General features: G+C 38.7%; 2 protein-coding genes across 3 annotated transcripts; one reads left to right on the top strand and one right to left on the bottom strand.

Moving 5' to 3' along the window:
- Window positions 1-1777: 1777 nt before the first annotated feature.
- LOC129729885 (probable mitochondrial glutathione transporter SLC25A40) lies at window positions 1778-3555 on the top strand. Its single transcript, XM_055688759.1, has 2 exons — window positions 1778-2221; window positions 2411-3555. Exons 1-2 carry the CDS (start codon window positions 2089-2091, stop codon window positions 3424-3426), a joined length of 1149 nt encoding a protein of 382 aa, XP_055544734.1. The 5' UTR covers window positions 1778-2088; the 3' UTR covers window positions 3427-3555.
- Window positions 3556-5409: 1854 nt separating this feature from the next.
- Window positions 5410-21907, bottom strand: LOC129729886 (leucine-rich repeat protein soc-2 homolog). Of its 2 annotated transcripts, XM_055688761.1 has the most exons (4): window positions 21515-21907; window positions 21102-21458; window positions 20801-21038; window positions 5410-5793 (listed from the first exon to the last, which is right to left on the bottom strand). In XM_055688761.1, exons 1-4 carry the CDS (start codon window positions 21849-21851, stop codon window positions 5676-5678), a joined length of 1050 nt encoding a protein of 349 aa, XP_055544736.1. In that variant the 5' UTR covers window positions 21852-21907; the 3' UTR covers window positions 5410-5675. The 2 variants fall into 2 exon arrangements, with proteins under 2 accessions (XP_055544736.1, XP_055544735.1); XM_055688760.1 differs by having other exon boundaries at window positions 20801-21458.
- Between the last annotated feature and the right edge of the window lie 202 nt (window positions 21908-22109).

Genomic DNA, 22109 nt, shown 5'->3' with positions numbered 1-22109 from the left:
CGTATCCCTTTGATAAGGTTTCCGGCCGCAACACCGAAAGCGAACTTTTTCTACAGGATAATATAAAAAATGAACATGGGTAATTGTTCTGTTAACCAGCTACTGATAATATTAGTATAATTCTGTTAAGCATGCTTAAAAGACTTTTTATGTATTAAAATTTCAAAATTTTTCAAGAGTTTAAGTACTACAAACAGCAGCATCGTATAAATGAATACATGTTGCCGTTTTCGGACTTTTTGCTTTTGTTGTGACTATGATTAAAATTAATTCGATATTTAAAAAAAGTATCGCACTCTTTACCATAAACCAAAACATTTATATTTGGTGTGACACATTTTGTATGTCAATAGGTCAATTTCTAGCTCAAAAAGGGAGATGAACCGTGTAATAAATAATCAGCGTGCCAATGAAAATCGATTTTTTGAATTTCGTTTAGCGTTACGGCCAGCGTTGCCAGGTCATTTTTTTAAAAATCTGGATAAGGAACCATTCAAATATTACATAACGCGGAATTTGGCAATTTTCAATACCCACCCACCCCCATGTAACGCAATTTTACATGTTTGCCACATGCAATATAACGCTCCGCTGAATACCCCCCCACCCCCTAGAGCGTTATGTATTATTTGAATGATCCCTAAGGCAAAAAAAAATCTGGAAGTCATTTCGTGGGGTGAAAGGTAAAGTCTCCGGATAAAAGTCTTGGGGTACGTGAAATTTGAGGTGACAAAATTGCAAAATTTCGCACCAAATTTGAAGTGATGACCTTTTTGCGGAACAGAGAAAATAAAATCTGGATCATTCATGGAAAATCTGGATAATCGGACATCAAATCTGTCTAACTGGATACATGTTTAAAAATCTGGATAATCCAGCTAAATCTGGATACCTGGCAACGTTGCTTGCAAATCAGACTAGAGAAGCACAGCAGCCATAAAAAACGTCACAAAACGAAATGAAAAATGGAAGCCATAAAATTCCAGGAATGCCAGAAACTTAGAGCTAGTTTTCAAACTTTTTTTTTTATTCAAAAGGGCAAAATTACGTCGTCGGGAAACAGTTCTACGGAATCTTAAAGATTTGAAAAACTATAAAAACGGAACAAATGGGTTCGAAAAACGGGAAACATGATAAGATTTATTTTTGAACATTTTTACTAACCAAATAATTATTCATTGCTTTGATTCACCTACCCGATCCTGTACGATACGAAATCCTGGCTGCTTGGAAACTTATTTTCCATTTGGGAAATTTTCAATCCAAAGCTTCATTCAAAATTTTTTCATGGAGTATCCGAAAACGGTACAAAATGGGAAAAAGACGGGAGAGTTAAAAATATTCGAAAAAAAACGGGACTGTCCCGTTCAAAACGGTACGTCTGGTCAGCCTAATCTTAACAGCATTTTTTCAGGCATTTTTCCCATACATTTGGAAGCCACTGACAATGTTTTTCATGGTAAAATTATTGTCGGTGGTAGATTCAACAACAAAAAACGTTGTTAAAACATGGTAATGATAACAATCGTTTGCAAGCTTACAGTAAAAAACCGTGTTTTTTATGGTTACAGTAAAAAACATTGTCCGTTTACTGTTATCACCGCAAAATACATCGTAAATTTTTTTTTTCGGGTAATCGTTAAGTTTTGAGCAAATCAGACACAAATCTAAACAATTTTTGATAGCAAATGCAATTTGCTAACAAGTCCGTAAATATGGTTACACTGTACATTAGCTATAAAATCGTCGTGCCGGTTCTACTCTTCGTCGACTGTTTTGCTCCGGATATTTGCGGTTCATCTACTGATTGTATTTCGTAAAACGTAACAGACATTAGCAATATATTGAAAGAAACGCATTTTTCCCGTACATCCATTCGTCTGTTGTTAGATTGTACTGATGCCGCTGAGCCCGGGAGACGTGTAGTGATAAGAGTATTACCCGTATCAGAGGATTGTCTGCTATCTACTGGCTGCGTCGTGCAACTTAGCAACTAGCGATACGACAGTGAAGAAAAATTACGATGACAAACAGTTTTTAGATTCTGTATTTTGTAAGTTGGATAAACTATAATAATTACACAAAATTATGTCCTCAACCGGATCGCGAGCGGAGCTCGTTTCAGCAGCGGATGTCGACATGGACGATAGTCGTTTCCGCATCCGACCTTATCAGCAGGTGCTGTCGTCATGCAGTGGAGCTCTGGTCACTTCATTATTTAGTAAGTACATTTTACCTGAATACAAAAATGTTATAACGCTACCCATTACACTTTTCATCCACTTTCATTATTTAATTCTATCACTTTTCACTTATCACTTGCATATACGTATTTCAACGCTTACTTAGCGCCTTCGTCAGTGCTTATTTGAACTGTGTGTTTTTAACGCATTTTTCACCAAAATTTTAGTGACTCCTCTCGATGTAGTGAAAACACGCCTGCAGACGCAGCAGAAGATGATGCTGTCGAACAAATGTTATCTCTACTGCAACGGACTAATGGATCATCTGTGCCCCTGTGGACCGAACGGGACGATTTCCGCTATGTCCAAACCGGCACTTCATTTCCACGGTACAATCGATGCATTTGTGAAGATTAGTCGCTATGAGGGAGTTCCAGCACTCTGGTCCGGTCTCAGCCCAACGCTTGTGCTCGCACTTCCCACAACTGTTATCTATTTTGTGGCATACGAGCAGTTCCGACTCCGGTTGAAAGAATTTTGGCTCAAAAGAAATGGCTCCAACGCGGAGTTGCCTATCTGGCTTCCCCTCGTGGCCGGTAGCTCCGCCAGAGTATTAGCTGTGACCATAGTGAACCCATTGGAACTTATTCGCACAAAAATGCAATCGGAAAAGCTTAGCTACAGCGAGGTTGGACGCGCTTTCCGAAGCATGTTAAAAATACAAGGTATCACCGGGTTGTGGAAGGGATTCTTCCCGACTATTTTGCGGGATGTACCGTTTAGCGGAATCTACTGGACGACTTACGAAAGCATAAAAAAGCGCAGCAACGTTACCCAACCTTCCTTTGGTTTTAGTTTCCTCGGAGGAGCAATCGCAGGCAGTGTGTCAGCTTTCTGCACCGTACCGTTCGATGTAGTAAAAACACACCAGCAGATCGAGTTTGGTGAAAAATTCCTTTACGCGGAAAACGGCGAACGCAAACAGCCTGTCAAAAGTACAGGAACGTTTGAAACAATGCGAAGAATCTACATCAGTAACGGGATCAAAGGTCTGTTTGCCGGGCTGGCACCTCGGCTGATGAAAGTGGCTCCGGCTTGCGCGATAATGATTGCATCATTTGAATATGGTAAAAATTTCTTCTACAATTATAATGTGACCCGGTATTTGGCAAAGCAGCAGCGAGAAACCGCCGCTGGGATGCCAATCAGTAAAGCAAGACCCACGACGTCAGTGAGTTGCTAAGCGATAGCTTAATGGAAATAAAAAAATCTCACTGCTAGTGTTACAGGGCAGCCAAATCAAGCTGGACCGATTGTATTTCGTTATAATAAACCTATCTTTTGACGATTGTTTCGGGCAATCAGTTGTAAATAGCCGGTATGTTTTTTTCGCCTGTGCGAAATTTTTAATCATAGTTATTAACTTGTTTCTGTTATTCTAAATTGAAAATAAGTACATTCAATTTATTTTTTTTAAACCTCGATAAATCGATGTCCAAAAAACTTTCCACTCATAGAAAAAATTTTTGAAAATGGCAATTAATGAAATAAGGTAGTGCGAAAAGTTACGCAAACTTTCCCAAGTTATTAGCCAACCATAGTTCCTGTTTTTTGCTAAAAAAAAAAAACAAACAAACTAGTATTTGTTTAAATGAATTTTATTTCGTATTTATTACATACCCGAAGCTTAATAATTTGATACAGATTCAATAGAAGGTTCGTACCCGTTGCTCACTGCGGCTACGCGTCAGAACAGAGAGAGGTACAGGGTGGCAAGAGCTGCCGAAAATAGAACCCACCGTCGAAAGAAGCGCGAGTACGAGGAGCAGGTGCTCGCCAGCGCGGAGGACAGCTATGCTGAAAACGACGTGCGGAGATTCTATAGAACTGTCAACAGAGTCAGAAGCAGGAATTTCCCTGTACCGGTCATGTGTAATGACAAGGACGGCAACCTGCTTACTGATAAACCGACGGTTGCAGCCAGGTGGAAGGAGCATTTTCAGGCGGAATCCTTTGTTGGCGAATACCAGGCTGGTTTTCGACAAGGGCGTTCCACGACGGATCAAATTTTCACCCTGCGACAGGTCCTCGATAAGTTCCGGGAGTACAACTTATCGACTCACCATCTGTTTGTGGACTTCAGGGCGGCATACGACTCAGTGAAAAGAAACGAGCTGTGGCAGATCATGCTGGAACACGGTTTCCCTACGAAACTAATAAAGCTGAGTCGTATGACACTGGAGGGATCAAAATCGTGCGTGCGGATAGCTGGCGAGACATCAGCCGCTTTCGTAACGTTGGATGGACTGAAGCAGGGGGATGCGCTCCCAACCTACTGTTTAACATCGCTCTTGAGGGTGCAGCACGAAGAGCAAACGTCGAAAGAAACGGTACGATCATCACGAAATCTCACATGCTTCTTGGTTTTGCGGACGACGTCGATATCATCGGTATCAACCGTAAGGCCGTGGAGGAGGTTTTCGTACCTTTTAAGAGAGAAGCAGCACGATTGGGACTTGTCATTAACTCTGCCAAAACGAAGTACATGGTAGCTGGCAGAGAGCGTGGGAGTCCCCGTGGTGTTGGTGCTGAGGTGGAGATAGATGGGGAACGATTTGAAGTGGTTGACGAATTCGTTCATCTTGGTACGCTTGTGACATGTGACAACGATATGAGCCGTGAAGTGAAACGACGAGTTGCAGCTGCGAACAGGGCTTTCTACGGACTGCGTAACCAGCTAAGGTCCCGTAGTTTGCAAACTCGCACAAAACTAGCACTGTATAGGACGCTGATACTCCCGGTGGCCCTTTACGGACATGAAGCATGGACGCTGAAGGAAGCTGATCGACGAGTGCTCGGAGTTTTTGAGCGTAAAGTTCTGCGATCGATACTTGGCGGTAAACTGGAAGACGGAGTGTAGCGCAGACGCATGAATCACGAGTTGTACCAGGTATACAAACATGCTGATATAGTGAAGGTAATACAGCGGGGCAAGCTTCAGTGGGCTGGACATGTAGCCAGGATGCCTGACGAGAGAGCCGCCAAAACTATCTTCAGTAGAGAACCAGGAAGAGGCCGTCGACTCCGTGGTAGGCCTCGCACGCGGTGGATGTGCGCGGTGGAAGAAGATTCACGATCTGCTGGTGTACGGGGAGACTGGAGAACGGCTGCCCAAGACAGAAGAAGCTGGACACCTCTAATTCGTTCGGCCCTGGACCGGTGAACGGTCCGTTAGCCAAAAAAGTAAAGTAAGTTGTACCCGTTTTTAGCCATCAACTGTATTATTACTTCTGATAAAGTAACGTTGTCGGATCTAATTTGGTTTAGAGAACAATCAACAAAGCTCGGATCAATCTATCGTGTTTTTGCTCGCATGGCTTCAACGATGTCTCACACCTTCACTACAATGAATTTAACTAATGATAGCAATGGCCGTAAGGTCCTACAACAATTTTTACATGACATTTAACGCATTAAAAACTGTCCGATATTTTATATAGCAACCCAATAGAGTTCCTCGTAGACATCACAGTTGTACTGGAACCAAAGATCGGCGCACAGCTTCGAGCAGAAAAGGATCGTAAATCCTACTGGGCGGGCATGGTTCCGTCTGAAAAATACAAACAATATTTTGTTGTAATGAATGCAAGATATTATGGAAACTATAACAGTGACAGAGATTGGCCACATTCTATGAAGAGGCTTTACTTGGCGACCATGTGATTTAGATTGAAAACGACGTAGCATTTTTGTTTCAGGGCCAAATTTCTTTGCAAAAAAGTACATTAAAAATACACTGAAAGATCGCACAAAGCTTTGCAACGGGAGTTATCGAAATCTTTTTGTCTGTGACATTCATCCTTATTAATCTTTTTATCTGTGGCATCTTCTGAAAACGCTTCTAGCGCATAAACAATCGTTTGCACGTCCAACGCGTGCCTTTGAGTAGTGAAAATTACAAGATACTCGTTTATTTTCAAAGCTAGTAAGTGCAACCTTTTTGTTTTTTTTTGCGAATTCGTGAACATTTTCTGTCTTTTCTACAGACATGAAGTTGTATAAACAACTTTTCTTCTTGTACTGAAAGACAAAATCTTCAAACCAGGAAACAATAATATAGAGCGCAGTCAACATGATATGAAATGCTGTCATAAATATGTAGGTAGGTATGTGATAAATATAATGATTTTTTTCGAATATATTTTTTATGAATGTTACTTGTTGTCTTAACATTTTCTTAGACTGTGGGGGTATGTAATGCTACGTTTTGCCTTTCTCCTAGGAAGGTATAGCAATCACTTGCAACACCGAAAGTATAAAAGTGCTCCAAAGGGCCGAATGGCATATATCACTCGACTCAGCTCGACGAGTTGAGCATTTTCTGTACGTGTGTGTGTGTGTGTATGTGTGTGTGTGTGTGTGTGTGTGTGTGTGTGTATGTGCAGATTTTTATTCTCACTCACTTTTCTCAGAGATGGCTGAACCGATTTTCATGAAATTAATTGCAAATGAAAGGTCTTGTTGCCCCATACGACCCTATTAAATTTTATTGTAATCGGATTTTTAGTTTAGAGGTTATGTATCAAAATGTAAAAAATCATGGAACATCATTATCTCAGAAACTACACAACCGATTTGAAATTGGCTTTAAATGAACGGGCTGCCTGAAAAACCCTTAACTTTTGAATTTTATTAAGATTAAACTTGTGGTTCAAAAATTGTGAAAAGAAACGTGTTCTGAAGACTGTTTAATCTCACTCATATTTCTCAGAGATGGCTGGACCGATTTTCATAAAATCGGTGTCAAATGGAAGGTCTAGTTGCCCCATAAGACCCTATTGATTTGTTTTGCAATCGGACTATTACTTTGCCTGTTATGTTTAAAATGTGAAATCCAGCTATGAAAAGGAACATATTCCGAAGACTACATGGACTCACTCACTTTTCTCAGAGATGGCTGACCCGATTTCCACAAAATTAGTGTCAAATAATAAGTCTAACTGCCTCATAACACCCTATCGAATTTTACTGTAATCGAACTGTAACTTCGTCTGTAATGTACCGAAATGTGAAAATCACGAAACTTCATTATCTCAGAAACTACACAACCGATTTGATCAATATTATTATCAGATGAGCGGGCTAGTTAAGGGTTAACTGATAAATTATGATTGAACACGTGGTTTCAAATTTTGGCTGCCCTATACGTTCCCATTTCATTTGATTATAATAGAACTTAATCAACCGTTATGTATTAAATTGTTGATAAAACAACGAAAACCTATAATCTCAAAGATTACATGACTTATCTGAACATAACTAGTGTCATACGAACGAGTCATCTCTCAAACTTACAAATAACAAACCTCATAATAATTTGATATGTGGCTCAAAAGTTATGGAAAGAAAAGAAGAAAAGACTATTGAAATACTACAAGGTATACAGCCCTAGGGTTGTATGAAATGGTGACGTGGGACTAAACACTGTAATTAGGGGATTTTTTGTTACAAAATATACAGAGTCTGCAGACAGAATCAATGTGTTTATTTTCAGCCTCCCCTGGAAATCAATTTTTGGAATATATTCAACAACACTCGAAGAAATATCATTTATATTTGGCGATATTATGCCTTTAGTATTTTTTTTTTGCAAAAAAATATGTATTTAACAAGGCACAAGCATATCGTGCTTGTTGAAGAAGCACCAAGAATTTCTCATAATGCGTCAAAGTCAGAATTATCTCTATATCCTCAAAAACCAAATCCAATAATGCTTACGTTATCATAATGAATGGTTTTGTCTTATTTAACTCTAACTAAATCAAATCTATAGTATGGATATTACTTTCAAAATAATATGGAAGCCCTTACAAAGGTTCATCAATTGGAAAACATAAGAAAATATTTTGAACAAAATTCCTAACAAATTCCAGCAAAAAATCATAGAAATCCACAATTACATTTTTATTTTTTGCTTGACTATTTTTTCATTTGCCTGCAACTACATTCGCTGTATTACGAAGACAGGAAATATACGTTTATTATGGTAAAGCTTAGAATAATAATATATCATCTAACAATTTTGAAATATACTAAATAAACTAAAAAATCACAAGCATTCGCAGGTTCTTACTCTTCTATAAATGTATATATTTAGGAATTTACTCTTTCGATACTATCCGGTCACGATTATTTAGTGAATATCGAAGATAAAATTTAAAAAATATCCGTTGCAAAAATTTACAATTCTTGTTGAGTAAATCATGGCAATCATATTTATGAAATAAACTTTCAATCACCATCAACAGCAGCATTGTAGTTTTTCCTCAATTGCATACGAATAGAAATGTACGAACAAAAGTGTACCACTGCAATACGAATAGTACTGCTGCAATACGAATAGAAGAGTACCAATGCAATCATAGTCGACGAGAGACCTGCGGTTCTATACTCCACTGGTACTGTTGCTTTTACTGGCATGTTTTCTTTCAAGACATCAGTTTTTATTAGGTTCTACAGTACCTAACACGCAGGTTTAGAGATTGTTCAAGGATGGGTATTGTTTCAAACTTTTAGGAAAACTTTTACCTTCGAGACATCATATTAGTCTAAGCTCATGGAAGCAAAAATAAATTGACCTATTGGGACGGGGAGACTCTGTCAATTTTTATTTCGAAATTGATACAGGGAATATCACAGGGAATGGATGGTGTCCATTCACGTCGTCTGTGCTAGGAAGGCTCGCATGTAATTGGTTCATTATTCGCGTAAATTTGTTATTGAAATTATTATCAATTTTACCGCTTAGCAATGAAATTAGAGTGATAATTAACACATTACAAAATTGTTATACATTTTATCTATCCAACAACATATTGGTTATTGTTATCCATCATGTGGTTATGCTGTTATTAGCGTTTGAAATCTGACGCAACATTTGCCCGTTTCATTTCCAATTTTACAGAATGCATCCCAGTATAGTAAACAAAGACGTGTCCCACGTCAAAATATACCTGCTTTGATCGATATATGTGGCCTCAACATAATTTAAATGTGGTATCGTACTATTTGAACGTTCCAAGTTCATTGATTCCTTGCGATGTGTTTAATATCTCAAATGCACGACAAATCGGCCATAGGATATGATCAAAGTCAAATAACAAATCGTTCGAAATGATTGGTTTAATCGAAATGACAACATCCTCGACTTTTGGCTTCTGTACATCGCCTTAATTCTGAATATATTCATATTGCGTGGTATTCGGTCATTTTCAGCAGGTTTTCTGGCATCAATCTAACACCGGAAATACCCATATTGGGAGGTATTTAGTTATTTTGGTTGTTTTCCAGAAACTAAAAGTGGTCGTCTTTAAATTCAAAATGGTGTCCAGGGTCAATGTTTGGTTTCTATGCATCATCTCGATTACGGAAATATCCATATATTATTATTCGGTCATTCGGTCATTTTTGACTGTTTCCTAGAAGTTGCCATTTAGTAATTCAAAATGGTGCCTGAGGTCAATTGTTAGCTCATGCATCATTCTGGTTCCAGAGATACTCATATTGGATGGTATTTGGTTATTTTAGGCTGTTTTTCACAAACCGGAAGTCGCCATCTTGGATTTCAAAATGGTATTTAAGATAATTTCTGGCCTCTGAGCGTCATTCTGGTTGAAGAAACACCCATATAGGGTGTTATTTGATCATTTTCGGCTGTTTCCCAGGAACCGAAAGTCGCCAACCTAATCCAAATCCAAAATGGGGTCTGTGGTCGATTTCAGCTGCTGTGTATCATTCTAGATCCGGAGATACTCATGTGAGACGGGAATCGGCCATCTTTGGCTGTTTTCCAGAAACCAGAAGTTGCCATCCTACAATTCATAATAGTGTCTGAGGTCAATTTTTAGCTTCTTGTAACATTCTGGCTCCGGACATACTCATATTGGGTGGTATTTGGTCACTTTGGGCTGTTTTTCAGAAACCAAAAGTCGTCATTTTGGACTTCAAAGTTGCCTGTGAAATCAATTTCTGTCACTTGGCGTAATTCTGGTTCCGAAAACATTTATATTCAATGGTATTTGGTCATTTCCGGCTGTTTGCCAGACACCGGAAGTCACCATCTTAAAATTCAAGATTGCGTCTGTGATTAATTTTTAGCTTCTGTCCATCTTTCTGGTTCCGGAGATACTCATATTTAATGGGAATCGTCCATTTCAGGCCGTTTTCCAGAAACCGGAAGTTGCCATCTTACAATTCAAAATGTTGTCTGAAGTCGATTTTTGGTAACAGTGCATCATTACGGTTCCGGAACTACCCATATTGAGTGGTATTTGGTCGTTTGTCGCTGTTTTTCCGAAACCGGAAGTCGCCACTTTGGATCTCATAATGGCATTTGAAGACAATTTCGATCGATTTTAGCTCCTGTGTATCATTCTAGATCCGGATATTATTATATTGTGTGGAAATCCGCCATTTTTGGCTGTTTTCCAGAAAACGGAAGTTGCCATCTTACAATCCAAAATGTTGCCTGAGGTCGATTATGTAACAAATTAGTTTCTACTAAAAACATTCACCTGCCAAATATGGTCCCATTTATAATTGGTTAGCTTTCGAGATGTGCAGATATTTGTGTTTCATTTCCACTTCCAGAAAAAGGAGGGGAGTCCAACTATTATGGACATATTTGTTACCCCTTAAAACATCCACATGCCAATTCGGTTTCATTTGCTTGGTTTGTTCTTGAGTTGTGCAGAAATTTATGTTTAATTTGTATAGGACCCCTCCCTTACAGAAGAGTGAGGGGTCTCAAACTATCATAGGAACCTTTATCGGCACCAAAAACCCCTACATACAAATTTTCACGTCGATCGGTTCGGTAGTTTTCGAGCCTATATGGATCAGACAAACAGACAGACCGGACTGTATTTTTATATGTATAGATTACAACATCAATATTTTAGAACCTAAGAATGAATTTACATTCATTGGATTGAAGCGTTCATATAAATCTATTTTTACAAATCAAAGTTTGAATGAGAAAGGCTGGGTCTGACCGTTAGGTGGAATAATTTAGGTTTTTTAAAGGGGGGTTGATATTTTGTGACCAAATGCTACGAGGAGGCGTTGGTTTGATACTTGTTGTAGCTAGAAACGAAAAATCTGCTGCATCATGTATAAGCATCACGGGAAGGTATCTACTTTACCCTCTCTCTACCATGGTTACTCTAGAGCAACATAGGTTTGGATGCAAAAAGTCTTTTGAAATATTTACCTAGCTGACCCGGCAGATATTGTCCCACCTATTTTTCTTTTATTTAATTTTGAACATTCACGATTCCACATGTTCTCATTTCAATTATTCGAGGCTTTAGTTTGATTACTGGAAAGAAACAGTTTCTTTTGCTCACATAAAAACAAACAGTTTTTCAAGTTCACACATAAAAGAAACAGTTTTGAAATTGTTCAGTTGCAAGACGACATTTTTCGAAAATAAAAAAAAAACAGGAGGACTTTTCAATATATCACAGGACGTGTGAAAAGCATGGGAATTTTAAATTGATTCCTAACACTTCCAAAGATTGACTTTGCAATTTTTAAATAGTCATTTCAAATCCAAACATTACGTTTAAACTCAAAAGTCAAATCGTTCTCGAAATGAGAACAGCCTCACCTTTGAATTTGCCTTCAAGTATCGTCGATTGTACTACATAGATTTTAAAACAATTTACGACCAATCTTGTCCAATTACATGACTTTGTTTGGTTCAGGTTTCTGAGCGTGAGAATAACATTGATGCTTGTAAATAAGGGAATTGCTGGATGATCTAGAAGAGTTAGGGAGCTCTTTTGTATAGTTGATTACATCTGCTGAATTATTTATACATTAATCATTTATTATTGCCTTATTCATACAATCTACTGATTTATCAGGAATTTCTTCCGGAATTATGAAATTCAAATCGTCGTCATGTTTGTTTTTCGCTGCCAATTTACGTTACTTTTACGTGACCGTGGTTCTGAACGATATTCGGAAACGCATTTGTAATGAGTTCCTAAAGCATCAAATGATTGAAGTTTTGCTAGAAAAAATAGATAAAAACCACATCTGGCACGTTTCCAGTGAGTTGATTTGAGTCCACCTTGTCTTAAAACAAAAAACACAACTTTTTCAAGCGCGTGTTCTACGCTTGTACCTACGTGGGGAATTTTGAAAATTTTCACTTTTTTAGCAATGGCGGGCTAATTTTCTCGCAAATTGGAGGAAAGCTGAAGCGAATAAAAAAGATCAGGTCCGGTGGTGCCATTTCGAGAAGATTTGTAGAATGTGTTAGTTCTGCTGGATAGTTGGTCACTTCTTGATTATTCATCTACATCAACCAACGTCGTTTATAAAATTGGGTCCTAAAGCTATTCCAGTTTTTATATATCGTTTGAAAAGCTGGGAGAGTGCAATTTTCTGAGCAAAACGTGATTTTTAAAACGTTTATCGTTTTCCTTCGATTTTTAAATAAAGAATAAAAAACTGCTCGAAAGGTCTTAGATGACGTTTCGCTCATGTACGGTATATGAGAGAACTGTCATTTAAGGCATTTCGAGCAGATTTTTATCCTTCAATTAAAAATCAAAGGAAAATGATAAACATTTTTGAAAAATCACGTTTTGCTCAGAAAATTGCACTTTTCCAGCTGATATATAAAAAACAGAAAACCATTTAAAGCTTTAGGACCCCATTCTGACTGATTTTCGGAATGAACTCATATTTCGTCGATATTTCTCGGTATAAATTTTTCGACTGGCGGTAGGTATATTGGTTCCCGAATGCTGGAATTGATGAACAAATCAACTCCAACTGCCAACACCTTCTTAGAACGCAATATGTCCTCTATTTCTACTACTGCTGTTTGCAGTGGAAAATCGATTTCTTTTTTTTAAAGTTTCACTTTCAATATTTCACAATCTTTCTCGCCGTACAAAACTGCTCTGTGTTAAGACAAACACAACAAACAAAATTGAGTACAAATCGGACGCTCTATTCTCAAGTTATGGAGGTTCGCACATTTCTGTCTCTCTCCTTAATTTCCTCTATTTAAATTCTAAATATTTATATTTAGATTCTTGAACAATATATTGATTGTTCACGAACATATCTATGCATTTTGGAGAGGATTGGTAACGATTTCTTAAGGCTTTTTGCATCCAACCCTATCTAGAGTAGCCATGGTAAAGAGAGGGTTAAACTCGTTGAGGTTGGTGCGCGATCTTTATTGTGCGAATGCGGGCACGACATGAGTCAGAGCTGCAGTCAATCCAAGCAACATGTTGAATATGACGTGACGAGAAAGAAAATATTTATCGCATACGAAATTTTTTTCATGCACTGCAATTAACCATCACAGCAAGCGTAGAGACCCGCACGTGTTTTTTTGTTTGGTTAGATCCATTAAAAGAACTACCCCGTTTGGCAGTTGGAACAATACTTTAAATTTTATTTAACTAACAGTTATTTCAGGCTACGCCATTTGTTTCACATCGCCACAACGTATCAACACGATCAACACTCCTCCTCGACAAAAATCTTTCAGTATTCCTATTTTCTCACGTAACGTTTTCAATCATAGGTGTTGTAATGGCTTCGTGAGAATATCTGTGAGCATGAACTCGGTTCCACAACAATCTGCTGTTCCTGCTGATGGTCACGTACGTAAAAATATCTAGTTTCGATTTTCTTTGATCGCTTCTCAATTTGGTCGTTTTCCACCAAACAAATGCAGCTTTATTTGTCTTCGTAGGTAGGAGCTGGCTTGCAGACATATTCACCCATATCGATCAGCAACTTCGCGCCCAGCTTAATTCCTGACACGTTTTGGTTAATGCCACACGAACTCGGCTTCTGTTGACGATAATGCAACACAACTCTGTTTGCGGAATGCTTAACTGATGACGCCTCTTCCAAGTCGAATCAAGAAACCGGAATTGGACTTCCGATTTCGATAGTCGTTTGCCCAGTCAGCGTCCGTAAACATTTCCAGTCCAGCAGCGCTGTACCCGAGGTATACAAAATCTGTTAACTTGCCTGGCACGTAACACTCCTTTCCGCTTCACCTCAACACCTGTGATTCGGGTGGATTTGAAGATATTCGCGGGGGGAGCGCAGATATGGTCACGCCACTCGTTGGAGTGTCATAATCTCCATCAGTGTTTGATTCGTCGTTTTCTACCGGTTCATCATCGGACTATCTTACGCTCATATCACATAGGGGGAACTGGATGAACAAAATTGGGTCCAGCTGAACTTTTCACTGTGGTATAGTGGGGCATCGAAATGTCAAATTTTTTATACCAGCATTAATATTACCGAGGGGCTATACAACGATGCAATAGCATTTTTATTTTTCTAAGTTTTTACAACATTGAGTGAAAATTTTGGGAAGAACCTAATGTCGAGCAATTAATGATAAGGCTAGTATATACTGTTCATACACTTATTCATACTGTTCTGTTGGATGAAAAACCAAAATCTTTTAGTTTTATTACGAGTGCGGTATAGTATGTACTTATATACGAAATGATAGTATGTAGGTACTTATAGCAACTTGGAGTTGCATTTCCGGGATAACCATGACTAATTGGAAGGAACATTTGCAGATTTTTGAAAAATGAAACAAAAACCTGTCGAAACACCCATTTTTGGGTTAGCATGTGGTAGAAAACAGTAAACCACACTGAATAAAGTAAAGAATACTTTGAGCCCAGTTTGTTTTAAAGGTTTTGAATGATACAGCGATGTTCGCACATAATACGGTTGTAGACCTTTTCGAAATTAATGAATTTCACGCGTCAGCCGCAGAAATAACACCAAAAGCGTGAACATATTCATGCATGAAATACATCTTAGATTTTAATCTCCTAACAATATTTGTACTCACTAAATTTACTTATCAAAATTAATTTATTGGATAATTATAATTTTGGTTTTCAAATAAAATCTCAATTTACAAACATATATAATTTTCGATGGTACTAGAGTTTCCAAAAACATAACCCTTTATTTTATTTCAACATCATACCACAAGCGGTAAAAAAATCTAAAATCAGTATTCTATTTTCGGCAGTAGCTTGATGATTGATTGATTGAATTGATTGATTTCAATTTATGGAAATATTTTTTAGCAAAACTCTTTTATTGAAAAGCTGAAAAAAATTCAATTTTTGCACCCCTCAGATGATTGATGCCTTCAAGCAATACTGAAATATTATTCAACTTGCAAGCAGTGCCACCAGATTCACAGAATAACTCATACTTAACCGATAGTTCAAAACCAATAATGATGACTGTCATTTGTAGGAGATGACGTTTACGGTATACGGATTATAAACTACTTGTAATCGTTTGAGAGGTTAAGCTGAATTAATGTATTTAATTGGGTGCTTCATAGCTAATAAATGTCCAAAAATATGGAGTTAATAGATAACTTACTAACGTCTAAGTCGAAACAAATCTTGCAAAATCAGAGATTATCCCGCCTGATCACCAGACATATATAATGCACCTCAGTATTGGTTACATATGCCTAATGATAATGGTTACTTGAGTTTTAATGAAAAGGCAAGAACAGTACATCACTGTGGACTTACTGTAAAATTAGCTTAGGAACTCTCAAAGATTTTGCATCGGGCGCACCGGTTTATTGGGTTATATTGATGAATTCCACAAAATGCTAAGTACTTAAGTATATCGTTTTACTTTTTTGCGTGTAGCACACACTGTTGCACATTTGGTACAAGAACCGGTTTGTTTTAAATTTTAGTATAGCCCGCACGAAGAAGAAAACCACCAATACTGCCAGTCGAATATTGTCAACAATGGTTCGTTTTGATTCTCGTTTGGCTGATTCATCGCTTTTAAAGGTGATTATTCATCTTCTACTGTTAGGAACAACCACCACCGTTCACTGCCAGTTCAAAAAACTCCATTTTTCGTTAAAAACTGGACATATGATAAATTTGACAGCAGCTTTACTAGAGTGGTTCGCGAACACTGCATGTACGGAAAAGTTGTACCCACAAAACATAAAACGACATTAGTGATGTACTTATGTTTGGAAACATTTCTTTTTGTTGAAATTAAAACTGTAAAACCCAAACAATGTTCTTCCAGTTTTCAAAAAATAAAAAATTGTGAGCAACACTGCTCTTGAACGATCAAAAGACAAGTATAAGGGCATCTTCGGCGGTGGTGCAAATCGATGTTTTGTTCTATTTTTTTTTTTTTGGAACAAACTCAAATTCACTGAAGCACCGCTATTGCAAATTTTGTTGCATAGGTACCAGATCTAAACTGGGGTGACATTGCGCATCTCGTTTCGAGTAACTCGTACAAAAATAAATGATCACTGATGAGCATTATGTTAGGTTAGAAAAAAGAAAAAATCGTTCGAATCGAGCTGCACAATGTCACTCCTGAAAAACTTTGAAACTCGTATACGTTTTGATCTATTTTTGTCACTTTTTGATCTAAAATTTGAAATAAATCGTTCTAAAACCCTTTGCACGCTACCATCAATTGCGAGTGGGTAAAATGTCATATTTTAATTGAATATTACATTTTTAGCTATTTCCATATAAGCGTTTTGCTAGTGATGTGGGATAAACAAAACAAAGATTTTTCACATTCACATTAACAATTCATTTTTGTGGTTTTTCCTAAGAAGACGATGAACAGCTCACGCCTTGGTTCAACTATTTGGTTTGCAGCCATCAGCCACTAGATAGCCGAATACGTTGGCTATCTTGCCTTCGTTAAACGCCTTAATTGTAGTGGGACTACCAAGAACGATTAGTCTCAAGAAGCCAAAAAAGTGTTCCCCGAAAACACTGAACTGAAAACGTTAAAATGCAGGCTTGTTACAATATTCTCAAAAACGAACCCAAGTTTAAAGAACTGCAATATTCGACGAGATTGATGAAACGAAAACGGAAGACGATTATCTACGCGACCAAATATTTTTCGCTTACCTTCGAAGCCCTACTTGCAGCAGAAATTTTTCGATTATATTAGTCCATCCTGAAAACTGTCACTGACGTTTGGCTTAAACTATCAAATCCATTAAATCTTGTGGGTATAAAGTGGCTTGTCAAAGTAATCTCTTAATGTATGTAAAAATTATCGAACTTCCGTTTGTTGAATATTGAGTGCTTTTTATAACAAGTCTCATGGGAAACGAATAGCATGGGGTATTGAATCATTCACAGGGTGTCTGCGGTTTAAAATAACAAAATATACAACACCAGTGCGGAGAACGCAAAGTTGATCTATATTAATTGGTTCTTTTTAGGTTTCGCTGGTTAAGTCTAGTATAAAGTTGTTACAAAAATAGACCGCTGAAGATGCTCTAACAGGAACAAGTGCTGCGTGTGAGTTTTTCTTCACAATTCAAATTGACAGATCGATGCCCCGTTATACTAGTTATAACACTTTCCTAGGTTGTAAAAGGGGCCAGTTTTTTGAATCAATTTTTGTTAGCAGTTCCCCCTATGTGCTCATATGCCATTGACTGAGCTTTTGACCCGAAGACTCGAATATGTGTCAGGTTAGGATTCTTCTCGGACCACATTTCTTCTAGTTTCTGTTGCAGATCGATTAGTCAGGTCTTCGATTCGTTAATTTTTTCCCGTTATCAGTTCGAAGCACTTTTATTTTCTTCACGGTTTGTTGCTCGGCCATGGAATGAAAAACTGCAAAAGTATTGTACATGCTTTCCGTTGACTTCTCCCTCAGGATGTAAAGATTCGGCGAGATTTGTCATCCATGTTTCCACCCACCCAGCGTTTTTTCTTTCATAGGTACACGGATATCCGAGTAGACGGTATCCAAAAAATCACATATGTTGAATCTTCCGCTCTGTCTGGACGACGTACCATACTCGACTCCAAAAACTAAGCCACCATTCACTCTTTTCAGACTGTTGTAGTTTATATGACCTAGCCTCTTATGCGACAGCACCATGCTCTCTTATGACGAAACGCTGCGATTTCTGATGACTGCGACTGATTCAGCTTTAACAGGTCACGATTTCTACTTCCGTCCTTGCTGAATGTAACTGTATGTCAACGTTTAACAATCTGATTCACTGAAAGTAAATTTGTCGAAATCACCTGAACATCATGAACTAGTAGGATCGTCTGGACAGCATTCAATTTCAGGCTTCGTTTGGGGATTACCTTCATTGATCCTTTGTTGGTGTACCACTGCTTCTCGAGGAGCTCACCAAGAACCACTCCAACTTGACAAAATGATTCAAAGCACCTGAATCAAAGTACTAGTCGTTCTTGTCTTTGCCGAGCGCCGACAACACTGTATAGTATTCCATGCCTTTTTGGAAGGTTCTGATGAACATCGCTCAGCTTTGGGTCTTTGCGAATTCGTTCTTCTTGACTGGTTTCTTCCGGATAGTTTTGTGTGTAGCTTTCGACGAAGGTACTCGAATTTCCTATGATGTCTCCGATAATTGCCACTCCGGTATTTTCAAGTGCCAGAATCAATTCTAATCAAGTAAGATCAATAGAAGAGTTTCAATCCACTCGTCGCTGATTGTAAAACCAATTCCTCCTAGCTGGTGTGCCGTTTGCATTGTCGTGAATTTACAGAGTTCACTTGGGAATATCACTGCAGTGCAGTTCTTGGTGATATTTTGAATATTAGTGATGACGTAGCAGCTAACATGAACAGCATGTATGAAAATTGTTTTCCTAGTTAATAAAACTGCGAATGATTGCAAAACGATCGATAGAATAGACTAGCAGCGTTTAAAAGGCTGTGCGGTTGTATTAAACAACATTACACAAGCTGCCACTGTCGTGTTTCGAATGGGAAGGGTCCCTATGAATTTCTAAATCGACGAGTTTTGGTATTATAACGGTTGTGGCATTGGAGTTGAATGAAACAAATATGCCACCCTTTACAAAGTATCGGTACAACAACTAGAGGCACCAAAAGAAACTAAAAATCAGTTTTCTCTTATAGGATGCGCATTTTAATTTCTCCCGTTGTAAGTACTTAACTGTAGTAAAATTAAATCGATCAAACATCACTTAGTCAACCGGTAGATCAAATTCTGAACTTGTGGATCTGACTTGCGAAGATTTTTTCTAGGGACCGACTTGCGTTCATTTTTAAAATCGTTGAAAAACTGTCCACGTTGTATGTGGATGGCCCCTCATGGTATTTCTTGATGAACGACGCAACTTCTGGCAGGCACTTCGTACTATAAGTTTCCCCGCTCACGGCCAGCCCGGAGCGAAGTAAGAGCAACTTTGGCATCTTTTTCTCGCTGATTGTCAGCCAAAGCCGCCCCTTCTTGGGGAACTTGGTCTGTAAAATAAACTTCACCTCGATGCTCACTTCCTTCGTAGGGGAGGTAAAATACCCTGCTAATCGTTGCCATCCAGGGTGAGATAGGTCTCGTCGTCCATCACCACTGCCACGTCGCGATTCGCCGGGAAAATCGACTTGACCATCTTATTCAACCGCTGCCGCTGCGTCATTGTCTGCAGTTCCAAAACCAGTGGACGGGACTGCCGCTTCCTGACATGTGTGTCCTTGTTCTTTTTTTTACTGTTTTACCGCATGCATCAGCCTCCCGGCCAAGTGAATGTTAGCCACTTTTCCCTCGGTCTTCCTCTTCAGCATCCTTTGAAGCTTCTAGTCGCTCGGGGTCGTTGGCCGTCCGGAACCGGGCTTTCTTTCGATGCTCTGATCGTTGTCCAATAGTGTCAAGATGTTGTAGATGCCGGAACGGGCATACCCGGCGTCCACAAAGTGCCGCACGATGTCCGTTTTTGACGCGGCGGGGTACCGTTTTTTTGAACGCGCACACTTCTGAACGGAGTAGCTTCACTTTTTCGCCATCACAGTTAGAGTTTGACTGATAGAGCTGTCAAACTTTTTTATGCTAACTCATGGGTTACTATGATTGATGATGCATGAGTAGTTTCGTCAGTGCGATTAAAGATAAACCCATGAAAAATTGGCAATTTTTGTCCATTTTTTTACCGCAAACGTTATCATCTTTATTGATGATAACGTTTGCGGTATAATCGAAATTGCTAATAATGCAAATAGAACGGATTTGCCATGAACGGTAGTTTATCTTCCAGCTTAATTATTGCAAAGGTAATTTACCCAAAACATTTGTCAAAAATTCGATCTCCGTCAAATGGCAGTTTGAACATATTCTTACCGGGATAGGTTTATATGAGAAACATTGTGGCCTCAAATTCATTTAAAAACTTTTACACTGTCCAAAAATAGGCTGATTTGTAAACGAGTTTCACGCATTTCAAAATTAGCAATGTGACTGTTTTTGTTTGTCATTCTAAGTAATTTAAGTTAGTTTAAGTTGGATCACTTTCGACTAGTTCAATTCTCTTCTCCAATCAGTGCAGTACAGTATAAATCATCAAGCATCTCCATCGAATTTTTGAAAGAAGGAGACGCATGATGATTTTTAGTTTGTCAAATGAGTTTTGTCTCCACGAACATTTGAATCGTGAAAAGCATCCATAGCTAGTTATTGATTATTTTTATGCAATCTTCGGATCGCAATCACTGAAACCTACCTTTTCACCAATCCTAGGAAGCACTCGCTAAAGATCGTCTTGCTGCAGGGTGGACTGCCGCAAATTGCTACCGGGCCTTGCCGTAGTCGCAGCCACATATCCGCTGGTAGGAAAGGCCTTAACAGGCAAAGGCTGCAGTTTATTTTCGCATAACCATTGCAGCTTCGTAGGCAAATCTCGTTCAGAGAGTTGGGTATTTGACCGGATCTCCGACGATCGAGAACCGTCGTCAGTTCGCCTGGAAATATCAGTGGGCGCGGTAGTAAATCACAGTTTATTTGTCGATAACTGAAGTTGTTACTAGTTCTGGAAATAGTCAACCGCTTGAGTTCAACGGCATTGAGGATGTCGTAATTGGGCTGCATAAACTTTTCCAACACCAGCGGATAATGCGTTAACGAGTGGTTTTTGAACACTCGGACAATTTCAAGCGAAGTGCTATTCGCTGCGAATGGAAGCGACAGTAAATTGCATCTTTCAGCTGATAGAAATACCAGTGGTGGCATCGTGAAAATCTTAGTTGGTATTCGAATCAAGTGATAGTTGTCGTTCAGGGTGATTTCTCTCAGCGTCTTGCAAAGCCCCAATTCTATTGGGATTTCCAATAGACAGTTATTGGAAGCATCCAAAATTTCTAGCTTGTTCAACTTTTCGATCTCTAAAAATAACATTGATAATTTACTTCTAATAGCGGCACCTGCACAACAAAGTTACCTTGAGGCAAATGTGTCAGTTTGTTTTCATTGATCCGCAAAGTGGTCAAATTATGCAAGCATCCTATCGTATTCGGCAGCAAGCTTATTGAGTTTTGCGAGAGATCTAACACTTCCAGGTGAATCAGCAGCGATATTTGCTCCGGAATGTCTACCAGCAGATTTCCGGCCAAGCTTAGAAACCTCAGATGGGTCATTTGCTCGAAGAACCACTGGGGAATAGAGGGGATGAAGTTTTCCTTCAGATACACTTCCAGCACTTGTGCTCCAAACGATCGCAACTCTTCGGGGATCAACCGAAAGTCCCGATAGCTCCAGTGCAATATTTCACAGTTCATTGTTTTTCGAAGAGTTGACAAACAAAAAACTAAACACTGTTCACGATCAGCTTGAAATCAGCGTTCCTCTTTATTTTTAGTAAAAAAAGATTACCGCGCGTTTTCAAGGTGTTGTTGGCGCAAGGGGTTTGTATATGCGGCGCTTGCGCCTTGATTCCGGACTGTTAACGTACGGTGGTGGTTCGCCGAACAAAAGTCGGTCAAAAGCCAAAAGTCACTTTAGATTAGTCACATATTAAATCAATTTGTACTGAATTT

This window comes from Wyeomyia smithii, chromosome 3 (assembly GCF_029784165.1).
Source record: "Wyeomyia smithii strain HCP4-BCI-WySm-NY-G18 chromosome 3, ASM2978416v1, whole genome shotgun sequence".
Taxonomy (NCBI): domain Eukaryota; kingdom Metazoa; phylum Arthropoda; class Insecta; order Diptera; family Culicidae; genus Wyeomyia; species Wyeomyia smithii.
This window is presented reverse-complemented; position numbering and strand designations above follow the sequence as displayed.

What these genes read in the sequence shown, in the direction of transcription:
- LOC129729886 (XM_055688760.1), bottom strand. Translation starts at nt 21,851, where the DNA reads ATGAACTGTGAAATATTGCACTGGAGCTATCGGGACTTTCGGTTGATC. An exon ending in ACTGACACATTTGCCTCAAG is followed by an intron (nt 21,459 to 21,514) that starts GTAACTTTGTTG and finishes TGTTATTTTTAG; the next exon opens with AGATCGAAAAGTTGAACAAG. An exon ending in TTCCTAGGATTGGTGAAAAG is followed by an intron (nt 5,794 to 20,800) that starts GTAGGTTTCAGT and finishes TGTATTTTTCAG; the next exon opens with ACGGAACCATGCCCGCCCAG.
- LOC129729885 (XM_055688759.1), top strand. Translation starts at nt 2,089, where the DNA reads ATGTCCTCAACCGGATCGCGAGCGGAGCTCGTTTCAGCAGCGGATGTC. An exon ending in TCTGGTCACTTCATTATTTA is followed by an intron (nt 2,222 to 2,410) that starts GTAAGTACATTT and finishes CCAAAATTTTAG; the next exon opens with TGACTCCTCTCGATGTAGTG.